General features: G+C 44.8%; 1 protein-coding gene across 9 annotated transcripts in view; it reads right to left on the reverse strand.

Annotated features, from left to right (window-relative positions):
• Positions 1 to 24,319, reverse strand: part of ADARB2 (adenosine deaminase RNA specific B2 (inactive)) — a 387,063-nt gene that overhangs the window by 14,193 nt on the left and 348,551 nt on the right. For all 9 annotated transcript variants that reach the window (XM_079946714.1, XM_079946710.1, XM_079946707.1 and 6 more), the window contains 2 exons: positions 14,476 to 14,644; positions 3,223 to 3,404 (listed from right to left, as the gene is read on the reverse strand). In XM_079946714.1, the coding sequence (XP_079802840.1) occupies positions 3,223 to 3,404; positions 14,476 to 14,644 (351 nt within the window). The remainder of the gene's footprint in view (positions 1 to 3,222; positions 3,405 to 14,475; positions 14,645 to 24,319) is intronic.

Genomic DNA, 24,319 nt, shown 5'->3' on the forward strand with positions numbered 1-24,319 from the left:
TAATTCAAAACTGGATTTTTTTTAAGGATCAAAAGGGGGAGGGGAATCACTTGTTTCTTTAATAATTTATTTTTATGCGCCAACATGCCAGTTCAGAAAACAGTACCAGAAACCTCACTGTCACAAGTATAATACAATATGGATCAGCCTCCCTTACCTGGTGTCCTCTGAATATTTTGGATTATGCCTGGGAAGCTGATGAGAGTTGCAGTCCTAAATATTTAGAATGTACCAGGTTAGGGAAAGCTGATACAGGTTATATAAGTGTCAATGATTATGTTAGGCCAGTTCATCTCAGTAAATTACCCTGCAGTAATTCCCTTCATTACCCCCCCCCCCTCAGAGTCAATTGGAAATGCCCAAGTAAAATTCATTGACAGCTGTTTAAGATCCTTCACATTTCTTGGCTTGCTGTCATAAGTAACATCCATTTGCCTGGCTAAGTGGCAGTACCCTAAACTAGTATATACAGATGAGTTTGGATGGAAACATAATTGAGTTATCATCTCACACAGGGCTTTTAATCACATTTATGTCACTCTAATAGCAATTTCGATTCTTTCACCAGGATAACCGATCAGTTTGTATCTCCTCCCCGCTTTTTCTTTTAAAGACAAAAACTACCAGAGATATAGTAATATAAATGTGTGTGCTGACACTGTCGTGCTATTTAAATATTTCCGTGTTGAGTCTATTGCAAGCAGATCTGAATGTATGACTTGACACTAATGCGCCAGTCTCTGTCAAGCTATCACCTAAAAGCTTAGCAGATGGAATGCCAGAATATGACAGCACTTGCTAAGATAAGGTCTGCCTGGAATTAAGCCACAGGTAGAAGAACAAACATAGACGCAGCAGCCCTAATGACCAGAGGAAAGCAAAGCATTCAGTCAAATTAACAGCTTTGCATACATGCATTGACAATGAACGCAGAATACAAAAGCAAATTGCACACTGTCCCCAGATAACTACTGTCAATATAGAGAATCACTTCTGATGGAAAACAAAGAGTAACAGAAACTTGTGGAAGCTAAAATTCAAGCATCAATATTTGCTGATTTAGGAATGGAGACTGTGAGAATCTAATCCCCTGTCTTTTCTCTAAGAAAACTTGTGGAAGGAGATGCAAGGAATTTGGAAACATTAGCATACCCGCTATGTGTCCCAGGGAAAAATGGGAAAACCTATTTTTTTGTGTGAGATTGTGGTGGCCATTTTTGGTCCTGCGATCTCTTGTGCCATGATCTTACCCCCCAGAAAGCACTTTTTTGGGGGACAAGATCGCAATGTGGCTCACACGTCCCATTTTTTTATCTTAAATAGTTGGACGGTATGCATTAGTGCTGTAGGAAAGCACCAACCCTGTGCTATAGTAACTTCCTCTAATCCTACTCCAACAGGGAAGCATTGGCTTTGAATCTGGGACCTGTACAATGGTCTCATTATATCAAATCTGACATGAGGATACATTTTGGCCTTGGGCAATCACTGTCTCTAGGCCTCAGTTCCTCATTTCTTAAATGGGAACCATAAAAAGACTGCCTCAGAGGTCTGTTATGAAAGCTAAATACAGCGAATCACCTCACAATTAAAATAACAGTGGAAATTATAGTAGTAGTTGGAGGTCTTCCGATCAGCAGGAAGTCTTACAGATGGTCCAAAATATCTTCTAACCTGTAGATAAGGCTAGAAACAGAGGGAGAAGTTGGCTAAAGAGGAGAAGACCTCTGGAACACAGTTCTTTAATAAAACTATTCGTTGTTCAACTCCTCTGACCTGTTTAGGTCTGCTGCCAGGACATCATGATGTTGTGTGTTTCCCAGCCCTTGGCAGAGGCAACCAATGGTGTATAGAGGGAGGGAACACCTAACATGATGATGTTATGCCATGTGAAAACAGGAAACTCAACACAGGGCTGCAGTTTTCAGTGGCAGCCCAGTTTGGGGTATAATCTAGCCTCCCAAGTGAAACACCCATAAATCTACCCTTACCTGTTGGGCATTTGCATGAAGATTCTTCGTTTGCTTCGCACCCTGTCTTTTTGCAAATGGATTCCCAGTTTCAGTAATTCTCTTCCCTGGTACTTAGCTTAGTTCGTTCAGCTGATGTGCTTTAGCACACCACTGAATGGGGAATAGGTTTAAATCTGTTCTTAAGTAAATTTTATGACTCAAGGCTCTAGTTTGGTTTTAACACTTATGCTATGGCTTTAAAGTATCTGGATGAGTGGTGATATACATACTAAAGGGCCAAGTATAATGGAAAGATTGCTGTACTGGATAATGATTGCTTCCAACTATATGGCCTTTCAGGTCAGCCAGAGATGGGTTTAATCATGCTCAATGGTGCAAGCCATTTTTAAGAAGTCTAGTAGGATTCGGTCACAGAATAAGCCATCACCATCTGACTTTGGACTTGTGGAAGTTTTCTTTATATAATGTGCTTTGCTACATTGTGGTACAACCAAATATGATCCTCTGCTCCTTGACAACTGGATCCAGCAGAAATCCTGCTAGTATTACCAAGGGGTATGGAGCGATGCCCTTGATCATGGTGATCAGTTTAAGAAAAGTGAGTGCTATAGCTTCTGCCCTGGCTTATAAATATATCACAGTAAAAATTATTGGGACAGGAATTATTTGTGGTGGAGGACAGCCAACAGGAATGGAGGCAGAGAGGTAAGAAGAATCTATTTCAGTTAGTATTGCAATCCTATATACACTTTCCTGGGAGTAAGACCCATTCAACACGGTAGAACTGGGTTCCCCAACCCTTTTGGATATGGGGGCACATTTGGAAAGCTAAGAAACCAGGGTTAACACCACAAAATACCCATTTCACATACATCCAGGTGATGACCATCACCCTCCAAACAGACAACTCCCCCCAACGGAGGCCAAATAAACAGGGCTCCCCTCAAAATGTGACCCCTCCCCACCAAACATCAAAAAATTGGGAGGGGCAGGGGACCTTGGCAGGCGCCGAGGGTGCTGTGGGGGGGTCCACAGCCTCTAAGTTGGGGACCTCAGCAGTAGGACCTACTTTTGGGCTGCGCTCTTAGTGTGGTAAAATGTCTAATCATCAGTAGCATCAAAGGAAAGTGAGAAGAAAGCAAGTATCCCAAGCTGTGAAGGGACACTTGGTTATGTTCCGTGTAGGAGCCCAACAGCACCATCAATGGGGAAGCAGGCGGTTCATGCTTCCAAACAAGGGTGTCCTTACCACTCAGGAGCAGCTGATTGCGCCGGTATGAGGCTGGCAGTTGACCGACATCTTCTAGTCTATGGCTCATTACCCGTGAAAGGTGTCCGGTGTGAGAGAGGCTCCCCACAATAATGCTATGCAGGTACACAGGCTCGATGAAGTAGCTGAGGAGAGCACCTTGTAAGCCGAGGACGTTCCACCTGCAAGAGGAATTCGGCAGTGAGAAAGAGGTTTGGCAGGTGACAAAATAAGATACAAGAGAGCACCCTTTTTCATTTGCCTTTTTATCCTCGGGAGAAATATCAGGCGTCTCCAGCTGATTCCAACTGTAATTTTTGTGACAGATGGTGGACCTTGATGCAGGCCAGAAATTCAGAATTCCCTAGCTCAGGAATGAGAACCTTACCTGTCCATAAGAACATAAGGAGAGTCTGCTGGACCAGCCAAGTGGCATTGGCCAACCAGATGCCTATGGGAAGCCCATGAGCAGGAGCTGAAGGCAACAGCACTCTCCTCCTGCAGTTTCCAGCAACTGTTTTGAAGAAGCAGACTGCCTCTGGCAGCGGAGGTATACGGAACAAACAGGCTTCTCTAGTTTACCTTTGGGGACTCTCCAAAAGCCATAGACGGCTGTCCCCAGGCCACAAACCTCACCAGTACTGCTCCAAACCCTCCCAGTATTCTTTAACCTGGCTGAAACCACATTTGAACTGTGATTATCTCACTTGCTTTCCTGGAGGGAGGACAAAAAGAGATGTTTGTGGGTGCATGTAGAAGTATGTGGTTTTTCCATGGCTGGAATTTAGCCTACTGCTGGCATGTGGCCCCAAGAAAGGTTGCCCATGAGAGATGTGGCTCTCGGGCTGAAAATTGTAGCCCCACCCCCTGGACTCCTATTCAGCGAAGATGCCCTCCGTGCACACGCAAGAAGACTGAAAGATATGCATCTCAGCTTAATCACAGCGGGTGTTTCATATTGGATGCAAGCTGGACTGAGGGAAAACATACGAAGCAGAAGCATTTCTCAAGAAATAGTGGGATACGCATGGATTGTGGCTAACATCCTGTGTGTTAGAATTCCTGCTCCATGATTGTAGTCATGGGATTTTTGTCTATTACATGACGGTGTATATTTTGACTCCACAAAATGGGAAGTGACGGAGACAGGATGTTTGTGTTACTGTGTTCCGTGAAGTGGGACTGTTGTCCTTTGTTTTTTCTTTATGCTGTCTGATGCTAGAGAGAGAGAGAGCCATGTTGCAATGCTTCGTGTGTGTTTATACGTAAATAAAGTAGATTAGCCAAAATGCTGAGTTGCTGAGGTCTGTCACGCAAGCTGCGAAGACTCTGCGGATCCCTAAGTGTGCTGATGTCTGTTGGCATTGGTTGCTGTGATGTTTGGGCTGAAGAAAGCTTTTGAAGCTCCTGAACAAACGACCAGGAGGGAGAGAACATGCCAGTTGGGCATGTGTCTCTGCCAGGGTCCTACTCTGTGTACTCATTGTCAAACACCTGGCAGAAGTGGGCTGGAGCCAGAATAAACTGTGATGTGTACACAGAGTCTTACACAGGGGAGAGTAGGGGTCCTTGTTTGCCTACATGGATTGAGAAGCACCAGGGTGGTGATGGTGGTAATCGAAAGCAATGTAAGCTGCAGGCAGTTTCAAGAATTCTCATTCTTCACCCTTTTGCTATTGAAAGGGACACTCACCCCTCTCCCTTCACACTTGGTTGGGACAGATCCATCTTAAAACACACCAATCTGCTGTCACCGTTCTTAATCTGGCCCTTGGTTTCTAGGCATTAATGTTGACTATTAAGGCCCTAAGCATCTTGGGTCAATGGTACCTTAGAGAACTCTATTTTGAGTGTTCCTGTGCACGAACATTTCCAGGTAAGGCTATGTTTTGGGAGCCTTCTATGTCTGAGATTAGAGTTACATGCACTCAGTATTGAAGCCCTCTGGCTGACCCTGGGCCAGTCACTGTCTCTCAGCCTAGTCTACCTCACAAGTTTGTTGTGAGGAGAAGCATTGCAGTACCTTGAGCTCCTTGGAGGAAAGGTGGGATGAATGTGATAAATACAATTAACCCACTAAGAGCAGGACCTTTTTCAGTAGTGGCTCTGTTTGTGCAAAGCTGTCCTCTATTAAGCCCATGGGGCTCTCTGCTGGTCTTTAGGAAGCAAGGTGAAGGCTTTTTATTTTGACAAGGTCTTGTGGGGTATAAATAACCAAAATAAGAGCAACAATAACATATGTTAATTGCTTTTCTCTGAACGAAATCAGTCTATGCATTTACAAAAAGCCTTGCTCCATTCTTGAGCAGCACTCCTGAAATGCTTTATCACAAAAACTGCGGGGTTGTTTTTTTTCCAAACTTAGTTGCTCATGAGCTGAAATATGCTTGACATTTTAGAGCACTACAGAAAGGGTTAGAGAGATTTTGCTATTTAAGGCAACATCCAGTGGTTGCTGTGCTTAAAAAAAAAAAAACGCATTTAAAGTGCAAATCTGTACCAGCAGGAAGCATTATGTAGCTAATTTCTTACATCATTGTTCTTTTCATTAATTAACATTTCTCAACCGTTAGTGCAATAATTGCGGTGCCTCTGTGCTGTATGTCTCTTTCCATGATTAATAAGGAGCCATTATACTTCCCTTTCCTGAAGCAGTCAATTAACACGAAATACTTTCCATTAATTACTGAATGTTTAAAACCAGCATGCTGTACCTGGAGAGCAATCTGCTCACAGAACCTGTGACAAAAATTGCTTTCAGAAGTTCTTTTGAAATTTTATTCCACACGCGAAAAAGAGCAAACCACAGGCAGTTTAGTTGGCTATATTAATTTGCTTCAGAAGCAGGGTCTGCCAATGAGAAACATCTTTTAATCTCATGGAAGACAAGGCAGCCATCTGGCTGCTGAGGATTTTGGAGTGAGACTGCCCCTCTCTCTTCCTCTCTAAACGCAGGTCATTAAAGTAATGTGTTCATCCTACATAAAACTCAAATGGAAGATAAAAGGTAATATTTATATACAAACAATTTAGTCCCACCATTTAAACAGTCATTGGTTTTATGAAACATTTGCTTTGCTCTTATCAGATTTGCATAACTTTGTGGTGCCACTGCTGCTGAAGAAAAGATATGCATAGATGTGTGTGGTCATTTCTACAGATGTCTACCTGTCTGTCTCATTTAGGCTACATGCTGAATAGTGTACACATTTACTTGGGAAATCGATGGGAGTTACTTCTGAGTGGACACACAAAAGATTGTGCTGTTAAAGGCAGAGCTTAGCTGGAAAAAACCCTTCCAAGAATGGAAGCATGGAAAACAGTGTCGAATTCTCTGAAGTTATACAGTTTGGGATTTGATAAGTAATAGACTAAAATCATTAGAAAGCAATGATTTATTCGGGGCAGAAATATGTGCATGAACTCAGTAACATTTTTGATGTTCAGATTAAAAAACACCTGCCTCATTTAATTTGCTGGAAATGAAGAAGCATAGTATCTGCACAGGGGGAAAAATATCCAATGTTTAAATATGGCTACTTATTGGCTGTAGGGAAAGCTCCGTTGAATTGGATCTATCTAGTCCCAGAATGATGTCTTCTTCAACAGCTAGTATTCAGACGCATTTGCTGTTTCTAAACATGAAGATCCACTGAGCAGTTTAAGAGCTCTAACCACTTCTGCCCTGCTCCCCGAGAAAAAAGCTACTTCATTTTGCAATTCCTGTTTCTCTTGCTCAGACATTTACCCCACATAAGCTTATCATGTCATGGCATCACTAGGCACAGAGGAGGAATAATTACAATTGGTTGTTAGAGAAGGAGGTACAAGTAAGAAGTTACTAAGTTGTGAATGCACATATCTTCTCGCTTTATCATGCAATAAAAATACAGTTACAGCACAATTCCAACCATGTCGACTCAGAAGTCAGTCTTATTGAATTCAGTGGTGGTTAGGATTAGGGTCATGGGCACGTGAGGTTAAGGTCACAGCCTTAGCTATTTACTCTATTTATATATCACCTTTCAGCGGGGCTTTTTGCAGCTGGAACTCAGTTCCAGCAGCTCTCAGCTAGGCACCATTGCCATGATAAGAGAAAAAGGGAAGAGTTCATGGTGAGTTCTGGCAACTCTTTCTGTATTTAATTGAGCAGCTCTTTGGCTAAATTTCAATTGATTGATTAACATTCATTCATACCCTTTAAATTACCCCCTTCAATTGATTAATCAATGAAAGCCGTCGGTCCCAAACTTTCCCCCACCTGAAAATTGCTGAGGGTGTTGATGAACTGCTTAATTACTGTATTTTTCGCTCTCTAAGACGCACCTTTCCCCTCCTAAAAAGTAAGGGGAAATGTGTGTGCATCTTATGGAGGGATTGCAGGCTGCGCTGCTCTCCCTGAAGCCAGGAGAGCAAGAGGGATCGGTGAGCACCGATCCTTCTTGCTCTTCTGGCTTCAGGGATAGCCCCACAAAGCCTTCTCTTCGCTCCCTCTTCGCTCAGGAGGCTTTGCGTTGCTTTCTTATTTCTTGTTTTCCTCCCCTAAAAACTAGGCGCGTCTTATGGTTGGGTGCGTCTTATAGAGCGAAAAATACGGTGTTTTCCTGCCTCTTGTAGCAATTGTAATGGTCTGTGCTAGAAACTGCATGATTTTTAATTGTATATTATGGCTTTTGTTTCCTATACATGGTGTTTTATTGTACTGCAACTTGAATTCCATAGAATAGAAAAAACAAAAGAAGCAATGGAAATAAATTAAAAATCAATATGAATATTCAGTGTGATGGATGTGCTATTTCCTGTCTTCAACCACAAATCCACAGACACACCATGGACCACCTAACTGAAGTTTGCAGAGCACAGTTTGGGAGCTCCTGAACTAAAGTTTTACTTGCAGAATCTTCCGATTATACCGATTCAATATTGCAGCCCCAGGTAGTGAACTCATTTCAAAGCCCAGAGAGGAGCTTCTGGATATCTCGGACCAAAAACCAGGAGTAAAACCACTTTTATCATGTGTTCTTCTCTTCAAGTGAACTAGGCCTAACTGGGTAAAGGAAAGTAAATTAGCTTTAGTCATAGGAACAATTTATGCCTCTTCAGGAACAAAAGTATCTATGGCAAAACTGAGTTCTGGAGGAGGTTTGCTTCTGTTAGGTGCAAGAATGCTGCTGTGATTTTACTGCTTTCTCCATGGGCAACGTTTTCAAAATTAACATTATTATGCAGAGTAAATGTGCTGTTACATTCCAGCTTCTCAATATATCAAACTGACTTGTCTAGGTAAGACATATGATGGATTGTTTGATTTCCCCCCCTCTAATTGTGCAAGACTTTTAAAATGCCCCTTTCAAGGACATGTTCCCTACTTGGATAACATATTTTAAATAACTTTTGTCATACTGGAAAAGAAACCCGCTGGTTTACCTGCATAATAGAGGAGCAAATGCATGGATTTAAACCAAATTATCTCCACAGAATCCAGGTGATCTGAACTGGCTTAAATTACACTGTGGACTGGGCTGTTATAGCTCCTTGTTTTTGATATGGGGAGTATAACACTGGTACTAGGGGTGTTTTGTCCACTGCCATTACTTCTATATTTATTACAGAAGTTGGGGTGGTCATTCTGCTTTTGGTACATCTAATTCCTACAAACATATGTGGTCCCCATCTGTCTATAATTGAAATGCCAGTAATGACATGGAGGGTATCAGAGAAAAGCTAGTCTTCTATTCAGTAGATGACACTTCCCCCCACCTTTTAAAATACCGTATTTTTCCATGTATAACACGCCCCCGTGTATAAGACGTCCCCTATTTTGGGGGACTCAAAATGAAGAAAATGGGGGAGATTGCCCTCGTGTATAAGGCTACCCCCCCTTTTTAACATTATTTTTGGGTAAAAAAAACTCCATGTCTTACACACGGAACAGTACAGTAATCCTCTGCAGCTGCCTAACATTGCATTTAAGAATAGGAGTTGCTGTCCAGGGTCCTGAACAGCCAGCTCCTGAAAGCCCCATCACGTTTACTTATGGCAATAGACCTGGGTGGATCCAACTGCTTGAAATGGACCATCAGTTGCTGTCCCAGGTCCTGGAACACCAAGCATGGTTACCTCCAGCAAATAGTAGGGCTCTGTCCCTAGCCCCCGGAAAGTCATTGACCTATGTACCAATCAGTTGACAGAGGAGACATCTTTTAAAAAACACATACACTACACCCAGGAAGTTTTAGAAATTTTAGATCCTCCTCTGGGCAACTCCCTGTTGCTTTTTGTTCTGTCTGCTTCTCAAATTGTCCCCAAACAGAAGTGCAATCCACTTTAGCTTCTTGTTACCCATATATAATGTATTCTCAGACCATTTGTCAGCACATTGGCAGGGCCCACTGACGCTGCTGAACCCCACACTGGGAAGTTGAGTCTGTGGAATTGCCATTTTAAATCATATCAGGATAATTGTGGGGAATTTTAAATCATGGCTCCTAGTTGCCCAATGGCACTGCCAGCTAAGTCTGTGGCTGATATCTTCCAGAAATATGGTATTAGGCACTTCTCATGTTCTTAAAACGGAATCGGAGTGCAGAGGGTAGCACTGAATATTAACAAATAATTTACTTGGGATTAACATGCACAAAAACTGCTGAATGCTGTGAATGATAACTGAATGGAGGGAAATGCTTTTTTGATGTTGCTTACAAATACCTTGTGAGGAAGAAAGTATGATAACAGCTGTTGGGATAAATTATTAATTGTGCATTATTTGCTCAGCTCCAGTAATTCTTTCCAATATATCAGAAAACTGCTCCTCTGGTTCTCCTTCTCTTTGTAAGTCATGCAAAGTAGGCTGTTTTCAAGGAACTGGGGCCAATGTTCTTGATGTGGAATTTTTCTCCAAATCGCTAAAACCCCCGAAGGACAATTCAATCAAAGGACTGCTTACTCAACAATCTCATTTAGGCATATATGAATTCGTTTGAGCGTTTGGACCCCATGAAAATCAAATCAGCCAATATATGAACACATGAGATCAGTGGTGTGCAGTGAAATTTTTCGCAGGGGAACATTTAGGGCCAGAGGCACTAGCTTGTGAGGGTGACATATGTGTGAGATCACACCTCCCTCCCTAAGCAAGACAGAAGCTTCCCAGGCTTTGGAAAGGAGGCACCAGACTTTAATACACCAGTTTACCAGAAACATTTAGGGGACTAGTCTAAATGGGGAGATATAAGGATGCCCAGTTTCCAAAATATATGTTTCTGTTATGGTGATGTTATGGACTGGTGGGATGCAGAGAAATGGTGGGAGGTATCAGCTGGGGAACCCCCAAGGGAAGAAAGCTCAGAGCCAGGGGACTGGTAGTGGAGCGATGATGAGTGGTCAGAGGGAGAAGAGGGAGCTGACTGGGGGGAGAAGGTGTCAGAATTTGAAGAGGCAACAGGGTTTTGTGAGCAGGAAGCATCTGTGGCAGAAAGCAGTCCAGGACCAGAGGCAGAACAGGAAGTTAGAGAGGAGGGGTCCAAGAGGCAGTGATGAAGCAGACTGATTAATAAGCCAGTGGGTCTCCCCCTCCTGCTGTGACCAGCTCCCCTCACCCTTGGTGGTTTCCTGAGCTAGTTTGTTTCTTTGAATAAATAGAGTTAATGTCAAGGCTGGAGTCAGATGCAGGTTAGCATGAAGAAACAGTCAGTTGTCAGTGAAGTTGACTCTTTATTCAAGGAAATGATATACAACTCAGCAACACTTCCCAGTAGGTCTTATCCCTGTAGAGCAGTTGCCAGAACTAAAGGTCCCACCTTCTACCCTTTCTAAGGCTCCTCCCCTCCTAGGCCTAATGAGCACCAACTTTTCCTGGTAGGAGGTAGTTGAGAGGACTGAAGATCCTTCCCACAGCTTCCTAAGTCTCCTCCTCTTCCTGCACTCTCTCTGTCTGGCCCTCAGGACTCCAAGGACTCTCCCACCTCTCCAGGACACAACTCTCGCAAGCCTTGCTCCATGCCTTCCTTGAATGCCTTTGCCTGGCTGGAATGTGTTCTTGAACTGTGATGGTGTCTCCTGCTTGCCTGGCTGGAAAGATACTGTCAGAGCTGCCTCCAGGTCCCAGCTCACAGAGGACCAACGCTAGGCTGTAGTTATGTACAAAAGTCTTTATTGAGGTTCAGTTTCCATTTTAAAGCCGCAGCGCGCAGCTCTACGTCTCAACCCTAGACCGGCGAAGTCCCCTCTGAGTCTCCGCCCCTTCCACACCAGTTTAAGACTCTCGCCTTGCTCCACCTCTTCCTAAGTTCCTTTCTCCTCTGGGCCCTCCTGCCCGCTAGGGTTTCATCCTTTCGGGACTCCTCTGACGCTGACCCTGATGATTCTTCCCCCTCCTTCCGGCGGGCTTTAGGACCTGGTTCCCTATCTGGGCTACCTTCTGTGCCGCTCGCCTGTACATTTGAACTTGGCGCGCGCGCCCAGCCTGCAACTTTCCTCTTGACCGTTCCCTCGCTCTCCGATGGAGGCGTGGCCAACCCTAACTCATCTTCTCTCGCTGGTGGTGCATATGTGGGCTCTGATACCTGGGACTCCTCCCCCCCACTACGCTCTGGTGGGGAAGCTGGTCCTGATTTCCAACTGCTGCTCTGGGAGTCCCCGCTGGCCCCTTGCTTCTGGGGTGTCCCCCTTGGGTCCCCCCTTGCCCTGCCCATCGGCGCCCCCTTCTGTGAATCTTCCGATTCGCTGGAGAGGCTCATGGAATCTATCGGGCTGCTGTCATCTTCTCCTACGCTGCCCTCGGATTGCTCCCCCTCGCTCTCCATCTCCTCTCCTCCCTGCGCTCCCGCTGAGTCCCTGACAGATACGTACGGGTGTGTGTGGAAATATCTGATTTTGTATGTGTGTATGAATGAATGTAGTCTACTGTACAAAGGTCCCTGCCTGTTTTGCTACCTGTTCTTGCTATCCACTCCAGACCATTGCCGGGTCTGCTTCCTTCAAAGCCCCTCTGTGAGTTCAGTCTCACCGGGACTGGACAGCAACACGAGCAGTTTTTTTCCTTTGAAAGGTGGCTTATACATTCCACTCAGTGCAGGGATGCCACCCAAAATAGCACTCCCACAGTGAGTTCTTCCTCACCCTACTGCAACATCTAGCATATAGGGTGTGACGTTACTGAGTTGTGAGTTTCTCCTGCTCCCATCAGGCACGTCCAATGGCACAGGGTAGGAGCAAGGACTCTCGCAAGGTGATGTCACTAGACATCATGGCTGGGAGGGGATGGCAGGAATTATGACATTTCTGACAGCGTCCTTGTGGCATGTGTAATGCGTGGAATTTAGAGGAAAGACAGGTGGAAGATGAAGTAGGAAGTCTTGACAGCCAAGAAACCTGGAAGAGTCTGAACCTCACCCCCAGACTGAACTCAGAATCAGAAAGAGGTCCCCAAGGAAAGGATCTCAGATAGAACCAGGGATGCTTAAGGGATTTGGTTTCTGTGAATTCCAGTGCAAGTTGACCTGATCTGTATCTCCTTGAGTAATGCACAGATTGAAACAACTATCCTTTGGAATATGCACTTTTCTTCATTTTACAATACAGTTCTCCTTTCAGAAAGTACTGAAATGCTTTAAAAGCATATATTTTAAGGATAAAATATGTTTAGAATTTAAACATTAAGATTTTGGGGGTACTTGAACAAGAGTTTACATATGTATTTAAATATCAAGTTTTGTGTGGGTTAAAAATAATTTTTGATTCATTTGGAAATGGGATAGAATGGATTTATGAATGAACACATGTGAAATGGACATGGGCCACAAATAGAGTGATCTAGCCATTCCTAGAAAGAGCCCTGGTGGGGGGTGAGTGATCACTAAGGGGAACTTTACCTCTGTTGCCTCTCTTCTTCTCACATTAACTTGTTAAGAGCTGTCTAAAACCCAAGTTCATATTCATATCATTAATAAGTCATAACATTCACAACTGGAATACTTTTGAACATCAAAACAAAGGTTTTGCCTTTGATCCTGGAAACACAGAACATGACACCAGACTGCCATATTTTACAGCTGTGGATGAATGTAAGAAATCTTTAAATACTGTAGACTGATTTTGTAGTGGATGAAGGCAGGTTTCTTTGGAGAAAATGAAGTTCTGGACACACTGTATTGCAATTGAATTTCCTGTCAATATTAAATATAATATTGGTTTCTGAGTTTATATTTAATTTACTGTCTATTGACATTCAGAAAAACAGAGGCAGTGACAATATGGTTTGGAACCCTTAATTTACTTATCATTCTCTTCTGCCTGAAATTTGATTTTGAAACTCTGGTCATTCTTGGAAGAAACAGGGAAATTGTGTTGGAGACTTTTCCCTCCCCTCTTTGAGAAAATGTATTACAACAGGGGAAGATTTAACCCAACAATATTATTTTGCAATATTTTCATAGTCTGTGTGTCAGATTATTTCAATATATCACCATTGGACTTTTTCCTCATTCCTATGATTGGATCAATCATGTAAAAAACAATTGTGACTGTACAATATTCAAACAGATCAGCTACGAAAAGTGAGAGCAAAAAGTAGCATTTTTTGTGCTGTAGCATCAAACCTTCACAAACAAACAAACAAACAAACAAACAAACAAGCAAACAAACAAACCCTCCTCCAAAAAGCATTACCATCCTCATATGTACAAAATCTTAAGGCCTGTGCATGGTTTCACATTTTATCCTTTGGTTTGCAGTTCCTCTGTTTTAATTCAGGAAGGATTCAAGTCTGTCATTAAACGTTGGCCTTAGGCATTTTGCACAGTGTGTTCCACATCGCAATTGCCCATCCAGTGCTCTTTGTGAACCGACACTGCATACCCCAGAATCCTCTACCATGCACAATAGGGTCCTCATCAAGCAAGTCAAAGTCCTTGAAGCTAGACAGTCTGAAAACCACTGTTCTGAAACATCTGAGGAACAGATGGCAACCACCCCAGGGGAAGCCTGAGTTACCAAAGATCAAATCTATCAAAATCCTTATAGCTCTGATCCAGTAGCTCCTGTATATATGTGAGAGAGCTGATGCACGTGGAACATATTCTGATATCGAAGTGCATGGCTGTGGCAATGTTCATGATAGGTGATTATGGTGGCTACCATTTCCTTAAGAGTTAATTAAATTTTCCACCAGAAAACAATCACCGTTTATAATTTTAATGACATTTCCATGCTTGCTTGCTGCCCGACCGCTTAGCAATTTCACTATAAAGTTACCTGGCAATTTTGTCTGTGCAAGACATGGTGACCAGCTGCTCTCCCAATAACACACCATCCCACATTTGCACCGCACTGGGATATCGGGCTGGAATGGTTCCTTCCCCAGATTCAATCTTCGTTCGAAGATGCCCACGGTACTTCCTTACTATGTGCTTAATGCTGTTCACTGGAATGGAAAAAGGAAAGAATAGAAAGGAAGCGTCATCGGTGATAACAACAGATCAAGAGCTTTTATATTTCTCTTCTAAGGTGAACAGTGATGGGCCAAGTGGGAGCAGAGGGCAGCTGTAGCAGTGTCTTACTTCCCTCTCTCTCCATAAATACAATCTGGAATTTGCACATTAAAGCTGTACCCTATATACATTTACAGGGGAGAAAGCCCCATTTGATTCCACCAGGGATGGGCAACCTTGCTCAGCCTGAGCAACCTTTTGGGGGCCACATTCTTGTGGTAGGTGGAGGCAAAGGCAAAAATGGGTGGAACAATGAATAATACTTTTGTACAGTGGGTTCGTTTCTACTAGGGCTGGGCGATATCTGGTTTTCAACATATATCAGCAGCTAAACAGTGCGATGTATTGACATATGATGATGTCTGAAATTGGAGATTGGGCGTGCAGCTGAGGGAAGGAGCAGCCATGGATATTTTGCATGTGGCTGATATATACAGAAGCTCTATTTGCCTGGGCAAAACTAGAATTAGTTGGCTCCAGCTACTGTTGGGGTCTCTGCCTTTTGCCCTATGGGTCCCAATGGACACCACCCGCTACTGACTAATTCTCTTTTCCTGGATGCTTTAGGCTGTGATTTTGCACACTGAACTCATGGGACTACCACTGAGTAGACATGGATAGGGTTGCATTGCCAGGCTGTATCCTGCAATTGGCTTCCTAGCTTCTGGCTCATTTGTGTCAGATACTGCCCGCTGTGGAGGATGCATCCTGAGGAAAGGCAAAGCACCTTTTCTGCCTTTGCCGCAATTGCAGGTGCCAGCTGTGCAGACTGAGCACAGCATTCCCAGTTGGCCTGCCATGCTACCATCTTGCTCACATCTGGATGCTGAGGGTTGGAACGGCTGGACCAGTGCTGTTTATTTCAGGAATAAGTGCCCTCTGGTGGAAAGCTTTCAGATGTTCCATTACCTTGCCTAATTTTCTCCTTGTTTCATCCTTACCAACAAAGAACCTCATAGAGGCTTTACGTAAACCATGCCTCTCCTTTTTCTAACCTTAGCTGGCCTACTCTTTGATTTTTCAGATCTGAAGTCCTCAAATTGCAACCAAAGCACTGCACTTCCTTCTGTATTTCAAAGCTTGAAAATTAGAAATGGCAGAAGGGAGACATACACACACAGACATGCCCACAGATGGAAGGCGCTACCTGAAAATACCAGCAATTCCAGGACAGGGTTGAATACACTGCAATTTGCATGACTTTGATTATACTAAGTAAATGTTAGCTGACAAGGATCAAAGCCTGAGCAAGGTGCATTGACAGGCATAATTACCAAATGCAAACGGATTCAGACACAAATAAGAGCCTGCTCTTGACAGGCATTCTGCAAACTTCACTCCTATTCCAGGCAGATTTCGGGAACATCTGAGACCTACTTTTACAGCTCATGTTCATTTGTTTGGGATGGAAAGAAAACCCATAGGGTCACCAAGCCCAACCGCCTGCCCTAAGGCAAGATTCTTCAAGACACATTAGTCAGCCTGCCAAAGATTAGCCCACATCATGCAGACTTGAAAGAGCGAAGACAGGGCGCCCCATCGAGATGTGCACAGAGAACAGAACCTTCATACGGTTCAAGCAAATGAGCCAGGTGGACTGCAGCTTGAAACTAAACAATTAAGACTTCTCTGATGGGAGTAACGGATCACTTGTTCCTAACAGTAAAAACTGCACCTCTTACTGCATCCATGAAAGAAAGCAATGTCCACAGTCCCAGAGACTTGCCCAGAGTGCACCACTGCCTTGGACACCACCTGACTGTAAAATCAATGGAGCCTGTGTGATTCAGAGGTTCAGGTTTGGGCTTGGACATGGTCAGCCCTCTCAATAGCCTGAGAAGCCATGCACAAAATACGTCAAAAAGAGCAAACTGATGTTGAATTCCAGCATTTTAGACCAAAAGCTTTGGACCAGCTCTGGCCAGCAGACCACTTTCTACCAGCTAATGGGCACCTCATTTCCCGTTGCAGTCATGCCTCTTGTTTCGTTCAGTTTAGGTTACGTCTTTTCAGGTTGCGTCCCGTGGCGACCCAGAAGTACTGGAAAGGGTTACCTCCGAGTTTCGCCGCTTGCGCAGGCGCTCAAAATGCTGTCACGCGCATGTGCAGAAGCGGCAAATCGTGACCCATGCACGCACAGACGTGGGTTGCGTTCTGCTCATGATGCAAACAGGGCTCCGGAACGGATCCCGTTCACAACCAGAGGTACCACTGTACTTAACTTGTTATTTAACTGCTATTTTTGGTTCAGCTTCTTTAAAAAGGCACACCTCTCAATATTTATTTACTCATCCACTGGTGAGCCACAAGCTCCAGCCCGCTGCTGCTCTCCTCTTCAATTTGATCCGAGCCTCTGTGGCTGTTAAGTCTTCCTGATTTTTGTATCGCTTATTCTCCCCCTTGATTATCTTCGCTAATTGCTGCGGGGAGGGGAAAGGAGGAGGTAGGAAGGAGCAGGAGGGAGGGAGGGAGGGAGAAGTCAGCTGAAGATGCTACTTCATCCGGAACAAGATGTCAACCCAACCCCAGCATTAGAGAGGGCCAATTTAAAAATCATTTGGAGTGGGTTTATGATGTGTGCCTGACTAGACATTAGATGTGTAAATCACTGCTCAGAGCGTCAGAGAAAAGGGAAGAAGGAAGTGCAGAATTATTAGTATCAATTTTGATCCTTTGAATGTGTAGAGATAAATCCTCCCCTGCCCCCCCCGTTCCTTTCCTTTCTCTTTTTATATATATAAAAAATCTAAAATGCAATATACCGTAAGTTCAATTATTTTTGCAATGATTTGCAACTAGTCAGCCTTTGTGTTATGACAGACGATGGATTTTTTAGTAAAAAGCAAATTAAGAATTCTCCACTCCCCCACCTTAAAAAAAAAATAATAATGCTGGAAATGAATGGTGATTAAACAGAATCACAAGAGTAAAAACCTGTCTGAAATTTACGTGTGGCTGCCTCAGAAGTTCATTTTCTATTTCTTTGCTTCACTGCATGCTACTCCCCCGCCATGAAGGGGGGGGGCGTGAGGCCTCTTGCACCCTCCCTTTTATACTCGCTTCTCAGTTCATTACGATAGTTTGTTTATAAAGGGTTGATAGAGCGCTTGGAAACAAAAGCGAGTTCAAACGGCAATGAATTCCACTAATCCTTCGGATGACAAATGCATTTGTAATAGGGCTGGAACCTACAAGCAGATGTCAACAAGGCATTATGCTGACTAATTGGTGAAGGACAATTTTAATAGGTAGGGATTCAAGCTGAAGGTACAGTTTTGGTGCTCTTAGCATTGTTATAATACAGTGGAGCATGAATTCCAGATAGCTAACCTTGATAAAGGTAAAATAAAATAAAAAATGAAGAAAAATGTAAAGAAAAAGAAAGCCCAACAACTATCTCTCTGATATCTTATATCTAGGGCTTGGCATACGTCTGGAAAATTCCAGACATATATGGAAATTGGATGCCTAAATTGGCTTCTGGGGGGAATTTTTTTTGAATGTTAAGAGATCTCCAGAATTTCCTGAATGTATGGCAACCAGTTGTTTTTGTGTGTGTGTGTGTGTGTGTGTGTGTGTGTGTGTGTGTGTGTTTCTCTCCGCTCCCCCCCCTTTGGTTTTTTTAAAAAATAATCAAAAGATTTCTGGGGAAGGCTACACCTCGGCGGCAGTGGAAGTGATGAGAGGGCTGTGTTGGAGAAAGGGGTGCATTAGGGTCTGGCCGTTTTCAGGTTTTTCTGGGGGGCATGGTTCTGTTTTTTTTAAAAAAATAAATAAAAAAAATTGCATGGTGAAAATTCCTTTCTTTCCCTGCTCGAAGAAGAAGAATCAGCTCTTGGAGATGCTGGCGACGGCAGGGGGTGGGTGGGTTTGTTTGCTTGTTTTTAGACGTTTCCTTAAAATAGCTCAACTTTTTGAAATATGGCAAGCCTACCTTATACCTTAAACAGTGCGTTCAGACATATGCTTTTGTGGAGTAGAACCGGTTTCAATTTTGCCATTTTCATGCATTTGATGAAGTGTTTTTCACTCAAAGTGAAAAACAGCAAGGCTGTGTCCTTAACCTCACAGTTGTACTTGAAGACGGAAAATAACAATACAATGTGATATTTTCTGAAGTTTAGCCTTTCCCCTTTCTTCCAAATTGTTTGGTCTCTTTAATAATTTTTTTTAAATGTCTGCTTTGCTTCTGGGAGTGCAGTCCCATTATGTGTTTTACAAGCTAGTCTCTGACCGTAATAATAAATTATTATTATTAGTAGTAATTTGTCATTTCTGGGTCTGGATTATAACAGAATGTCTGAAGTAGAAAACACACAAATTAATCAGAGGAATTCAGATTCTGCACAGGTGGTTTGCTTGGAGATACCAATCAAAGCAAGAGCAGCTCGAAGGTTTCAAGAGCATTATTTTTAATTGCTAATTGCGTCGCTCATCTAAAATTAGCACTTGAGCACCTCCATTTTGAAGGCGTTGCAGGGCCCATAGGGCAAAGCATGGACACCTGATGGGAAAAGAGAGAGAAGCACCTCAATTAAACGAGCTTAAAAATCCTGGCTGCCATTTTGTATTTACGCTTCCAAAATGAATGCCGAGAAGCACAGAGGCATAACGGAATATAGTTTTACTTATAATTCATTGAGGATTAGGCTCTCTATGGCTGCTAGTCATGAGGGCTACATTACGACATCCAGGATCTGAAACGGCATGCCTCTGAAAACCAGAGGTATTCGATTATTTAGGAATAAGTTTCTGGCAGTAAGAGCTGTTCGATAGTGGAACAGTCTCCCTCAAAAGTTGGTGGAATCTCCTTCATTGGAGGCTCTTAAACAGAGGCTGGGTGGCTGGCCATCTGCCAGGGATTTTTTTAGATACGACTCTTGCATTGGACTTGGGGGCCCTTCCAACTCTACAGCTCTGATTCTACTCCAGTTGCTGTTGTGTTCATGTCCTGGTTGTGGGTTTCCCATTGGCATCTGGTTGGCCACTGTTGAAAACACTATGCTGGACTAAATATATTGGATTTTGGTCTGCTCTTCTTATAGTCACACAACAGAGAGACGCAAACACAGCTGGGGAGAGAGAGAGAGAGAGAGAGAGAGAGAGAGAGAGAGAGAACAAGAACAAAAGCCAGGACTCGAAGGAGACTCTCCACTATTCACATAAGGTCTGGCCAGATTTGTGTACTAGATACGGCGTTTCAGATATTGCCAAATGTTTTGCGTCACTGTGGCTCTCCTGTGCCATTTGTGCTGCAGCACTCAAAGGGAGTATGGCTATAGGGAGCTGGGCATGTTTAGCCTGGAGAAGAGGAGGTTAAGGGGTGATATGATAGCCATGTTCAAATATATAAAAGGATGTCACATAGAGGAGGGAGAAAGGTTGTTTTCTGCTGCTCCAGAGAAGCGGACATGGAGCAATGGTTCCAAACTACAGGAAAGAAGATTCCACCTAAACATTAGGAAGAACTTCCTGACAGTAAGAGCTGTTCGACAGTGGAATTTGCTGCCAAGGAATGTGGTGGAGTCTCCTTCTTTGGAGGTCTTTAAGCAGAGGCTTGACAACTATATGTCAAGAGTGCTCTGATGGTGTTTCCTGCTTGGCAGGGGGTTGGACTCGATGGCCCTTGTGGTCTCTTCCAACTCTATGATTCTATGATTCTATTCTATAATATGTCATGCATTCACTGTAACAAGATGCCCACAGTGCATCTTGGGCTGTGCACACGTAGGATACTTTGGGTTTTCTGTGCTCTGGCTGGTCTCTCTTCACCCTGCTCCCCCCCATCCACCTACCCACACTGATGCACATAAGATGAGTAACCTCCGTGTCACCAGCTTGGAAACTTAGGTTTCTGCTTCCCTGTAAAGGTAAAGGTACCCCTGCCCGTACGGGCCAGTCTTGACAGACTCTGGGGTTGTGCGCCCATCTCACTTAAGAGGCCAGGGGCCAGCGCTGTCCGGAGACACTTCCGGGTCACGTGGCCAGCGTGACATCGCTGCTCTGGCGAGCCAGAGCCGCACACGGAAATGCCGTTTACCTTCCCACTGGTAAGCGGTCCCTATTTATCTGCTTGCACCCGGAGGTGCTTTCGAACTGCTAGGTTGGCAGGCGCTGGGACCGAGCAGCGGGAGCGCACCCCGCCGCAGGGATTCGAACCGCCGACCTTTCGATCGGCAAGTCCTAGGCGCTGAGGCTTTAACCCACAGCGCCACCTGCGTCCCATCTGCTTCCCTGTATTAAACAACAAACTTTTTCATCATTCTGACACATTTAAATAAAGGGTTTGGGGCAGTGATTTAAAGCATTTTAGCATACATTAGGTAAAAGGTAAAGGACCCCTGGATGGTTACGTCCAGTCAAAGGCGACTATGGGGTTGCGGCGCTCATCTCGCTTTCAGGCTGAGGGAGCTGGTGTTTGTCCATAGACAGCTTTCTGGGTCATGTGACAACTGCTTCTGGCACAATGGGACACTGTGACGGAAAGCAGAGTGCACGGAAACGCCGTTTACCTTCCCACCGCAGTGGTACCTATTTATCTACTTGCACTGGTGTGCTTTCAAACTGCTAGGTTGGCAGGAGCTGGGACAGAGCAACTGGAGCTCACCCCATTGCAGTGATTTGAACCACCGACCTTCTGATCAGTAAGCCCAAGAGGCTCAGTGGTTTAGACCACAGCGCCACCCACATCCCATTTACCTTTAGCATACATACCTGGAAAGAAAAGGAAACACCTTCCTCCTCATCTTGGTGTGCTACCACTTATGGGTACAATTTTTTTAAAAAAAACCCCAACAACCTATTTTTATTCTGAAATGGTACTGTAATATGGAATGAACAATGAGCCTTATCAAATTACAAGTAACCTTGTATTTTTTTTTTTCAGTAGTTCAAAAAGGAACCTTTGCTGAGGGGCTTTGTTGACAGCAAACTTATTCTGAATCAAAATTAACTGAGGTTAATGTCAAATGACCAACTAAAACTTTAATTGATAAATGTATTGATTCAACAGGCGGGCAGCCCTACTGTTTATGCCAGAGAGCCTGTGGCAGACATGTCTATTTGTGTTCTTCCTTGAGAGACATGTTTCTGTGCAGCGTAGTCCCCTGCTAGCTCTCTTCTGGGGGAGGAAGAATCCTGACTCTGTGCCTCACCCTCAGATTACCTACAAACCCAACGACCCAGATGTCGTGGCTGCCTGCCGATCCTGTTGCGATGGAAGCACTACAGAAATGTGTCTGCCTCACAACTCCAGCACAGCTGTAGGTTAATAGGCAAGCAGGAAGAAGACCACATGCAGAGAAGATGCAATGGTGTGTTTCAGACCTGACGGGACTGTGGGATAAAATCGGAGCTGGGCTATCAGGAAGTCAATGGCACAAGGCAAGACAACATGTTAGCAAAAGATAGAAAAAGCAGCCTGGGGGGGAAGACAGCAGAGGCAGCCTCAGGGCAGACTTTGATTTGCCTGCTTCTGCTGGTCTGTCTAGAACAGCAAAAAATGCAGGCTATGGAAGAAAAATGAACCGAGAGCAAAAGGGGTGGAAAAGGGGGAAGACCTTGGCTGAGTTTTCTCATGTAAAAAGTTGAGGAATCAAGTTTCCCCCTTGGAAAAACTTCTTCATCTTTTCCAAAGTCTGTGATTGGAAGAGTTTCAAAAACACACCTAAAAAGTGTACTATTGCTGTTGTCATGTACATACACTATCAGGTCACATACTGCCTCATAGAGAAGCACTAGGAGAAAGAGGTCCCTCTTATAAGCTAACTCTCAAAAAGGAAAGCAACAGCGAGACAGGAGGGAGTGGAGGAGGCAAGAAAAACAAAACAAGGGACTCTCCTGTGTGAGTGTCTGAGGGCCCTGCTCTTGCCGCTTACCACCTACCTACCTGGCCCAGGGTGGGGCCTGAAGCCTCACAGGGACTGCTGCGCTCTGCTGCCCAGGAGGACTCTCCTGTGTGAGTGTCTGAGGGCCCTGCTCTTGCCGCTTACCACCTACCTGGCCCAGGGTGGGGCCTGAAGCCTCACAGGGACTGCTGCGCTCTGCTGCCCAGGAGGACTCTCCTGTGTGTGTCTGGGGGCCCTGCTCCTTCCTGCCACTTACCACCTGGCCCAGGGCGGGGCCTGACGGGCCGCACTAGGACAGTTGCTGTTACTGCTGGAGGGGTGCAGAGTGCTTTTAAAATGTTTTTAAAAATTTCTTTTGAATTTTTTGTATGTGGGGTGGGTGGGGTTGGGATGGATGTTTATTGGGCCTGGGAATTTGTTTGATTTTACGTTTTTGTAATTTTTACTGTTTTTTGTTCGTATTGTTTTATTGGTTTTTTTTTTAAAGGTGTTATTTTGATCTTAAGGGGAGGGGTCAGGGCTGCCGGGGAGTAGGTCCCAGCCAACAAAATGGCTGGGGCATGTTCCACAGGGGGGGGATGCACTGGGACAACCGATCTCAGTGATCACGGGTAGGAGGAGGAGTTACGCTAAGACCAGACCATGTCATTACAGAGGAGGCAGGTTTAGTCGTTGTCTGAGGACTATCCCTGCCTCCAGGTCTGGTCCTGACCGGATGGATACTAGAATCAGCAAGGGATACCCACATGACCTGAAGGTGCTGCTGTGCAATGCCAGGTCAATGATTCATAAGACCACTGCCATCCATGACCTGATCATGGATGGGGGATTTGACCTGGCATGTGTAACAGAGACTTGGTTGGATGAAGCAGATGGGCCTGTCCTTGCGCTGCTTGTCCACCAGGTTTCTCTTACGCACAGCAACCCAGGTCATGTGGGCGGGGAGGGGGGGTTGCAGTGATTTTTAGGAAGTCATTAGTTTGCACCAGGCGTCCTATTGGGATGACCCAGTTTTCCGAGTGCATGTTCTGGAAGTTGGGCAATAGGGGCAGTACAGGATTCCTTTTGGTGTACCGACCTCCCCACTGCACCAAGGATTCCCTGCCCGAGCTGCTTCAGGTTGTGGCGGATGTTCTCCTGGAGACACCTAGCTTGGTTGTCCTAGGGGATTTTAACATCCATGCCGACATGACCTTACAAGGGGCCGCTCGGGACTTCGTGGAAAGCATGGCCCTATGGGGCTGTCCCTGAATAAGTCTGGCCCAACCCATAGCCGCGGACATGCCTTGGACCTGGTGTTTACCTCTATGGATGTTGGTGATCTGACACTAAGTAAAAGCGAAATGAAAGAAGTGCCATGGTCAGATCACCTCCTGGTGCAACTGGACTTCTCTGCGACCCATCCCCTCAGCAGGGAGGTGGGACCGATTCGGATGGTCCACCCCCGCCACTTAATGGATCCAAATGGTTTCCAGAGAGTGGTAGGGGATGCTTTATCCCATGTTGATGGCCTTTCAGCCGATTCCCTGGTGGCCCGCTGGAATGTGGAGTTAACCAGGGCTATTGACTGTTTGCGCCTGCCAACCTAGCAGTTCGAAAGCACCTCCAGGTGCAAGTAGATAAATAGGGACCGCTTACCAGCGGGAAGGTAAACGGCGTTTCCGTGTGCGGCTCTGGCTCTGGCTCTGGCCAGAGCAGCGATGTCACGCTGGCCACGTGACCCGGAAGTGTCTCCGGACAGCGCTGGCCCCTGGCCTCTTA

The sequence above is a fragment of the Podarcis cretensis genome (assembly GCF_951804945.1).
Source record: "Podarcis cretensis genome assembly, chromosome: 12".
NCBI classification, from domain to species: domain Eukaryota; kingdom Metazoa; phylum Chordata; class Lepidosauria; order Squamata; family Lacertidae; genus Podarcis; species Podarcis cretensis.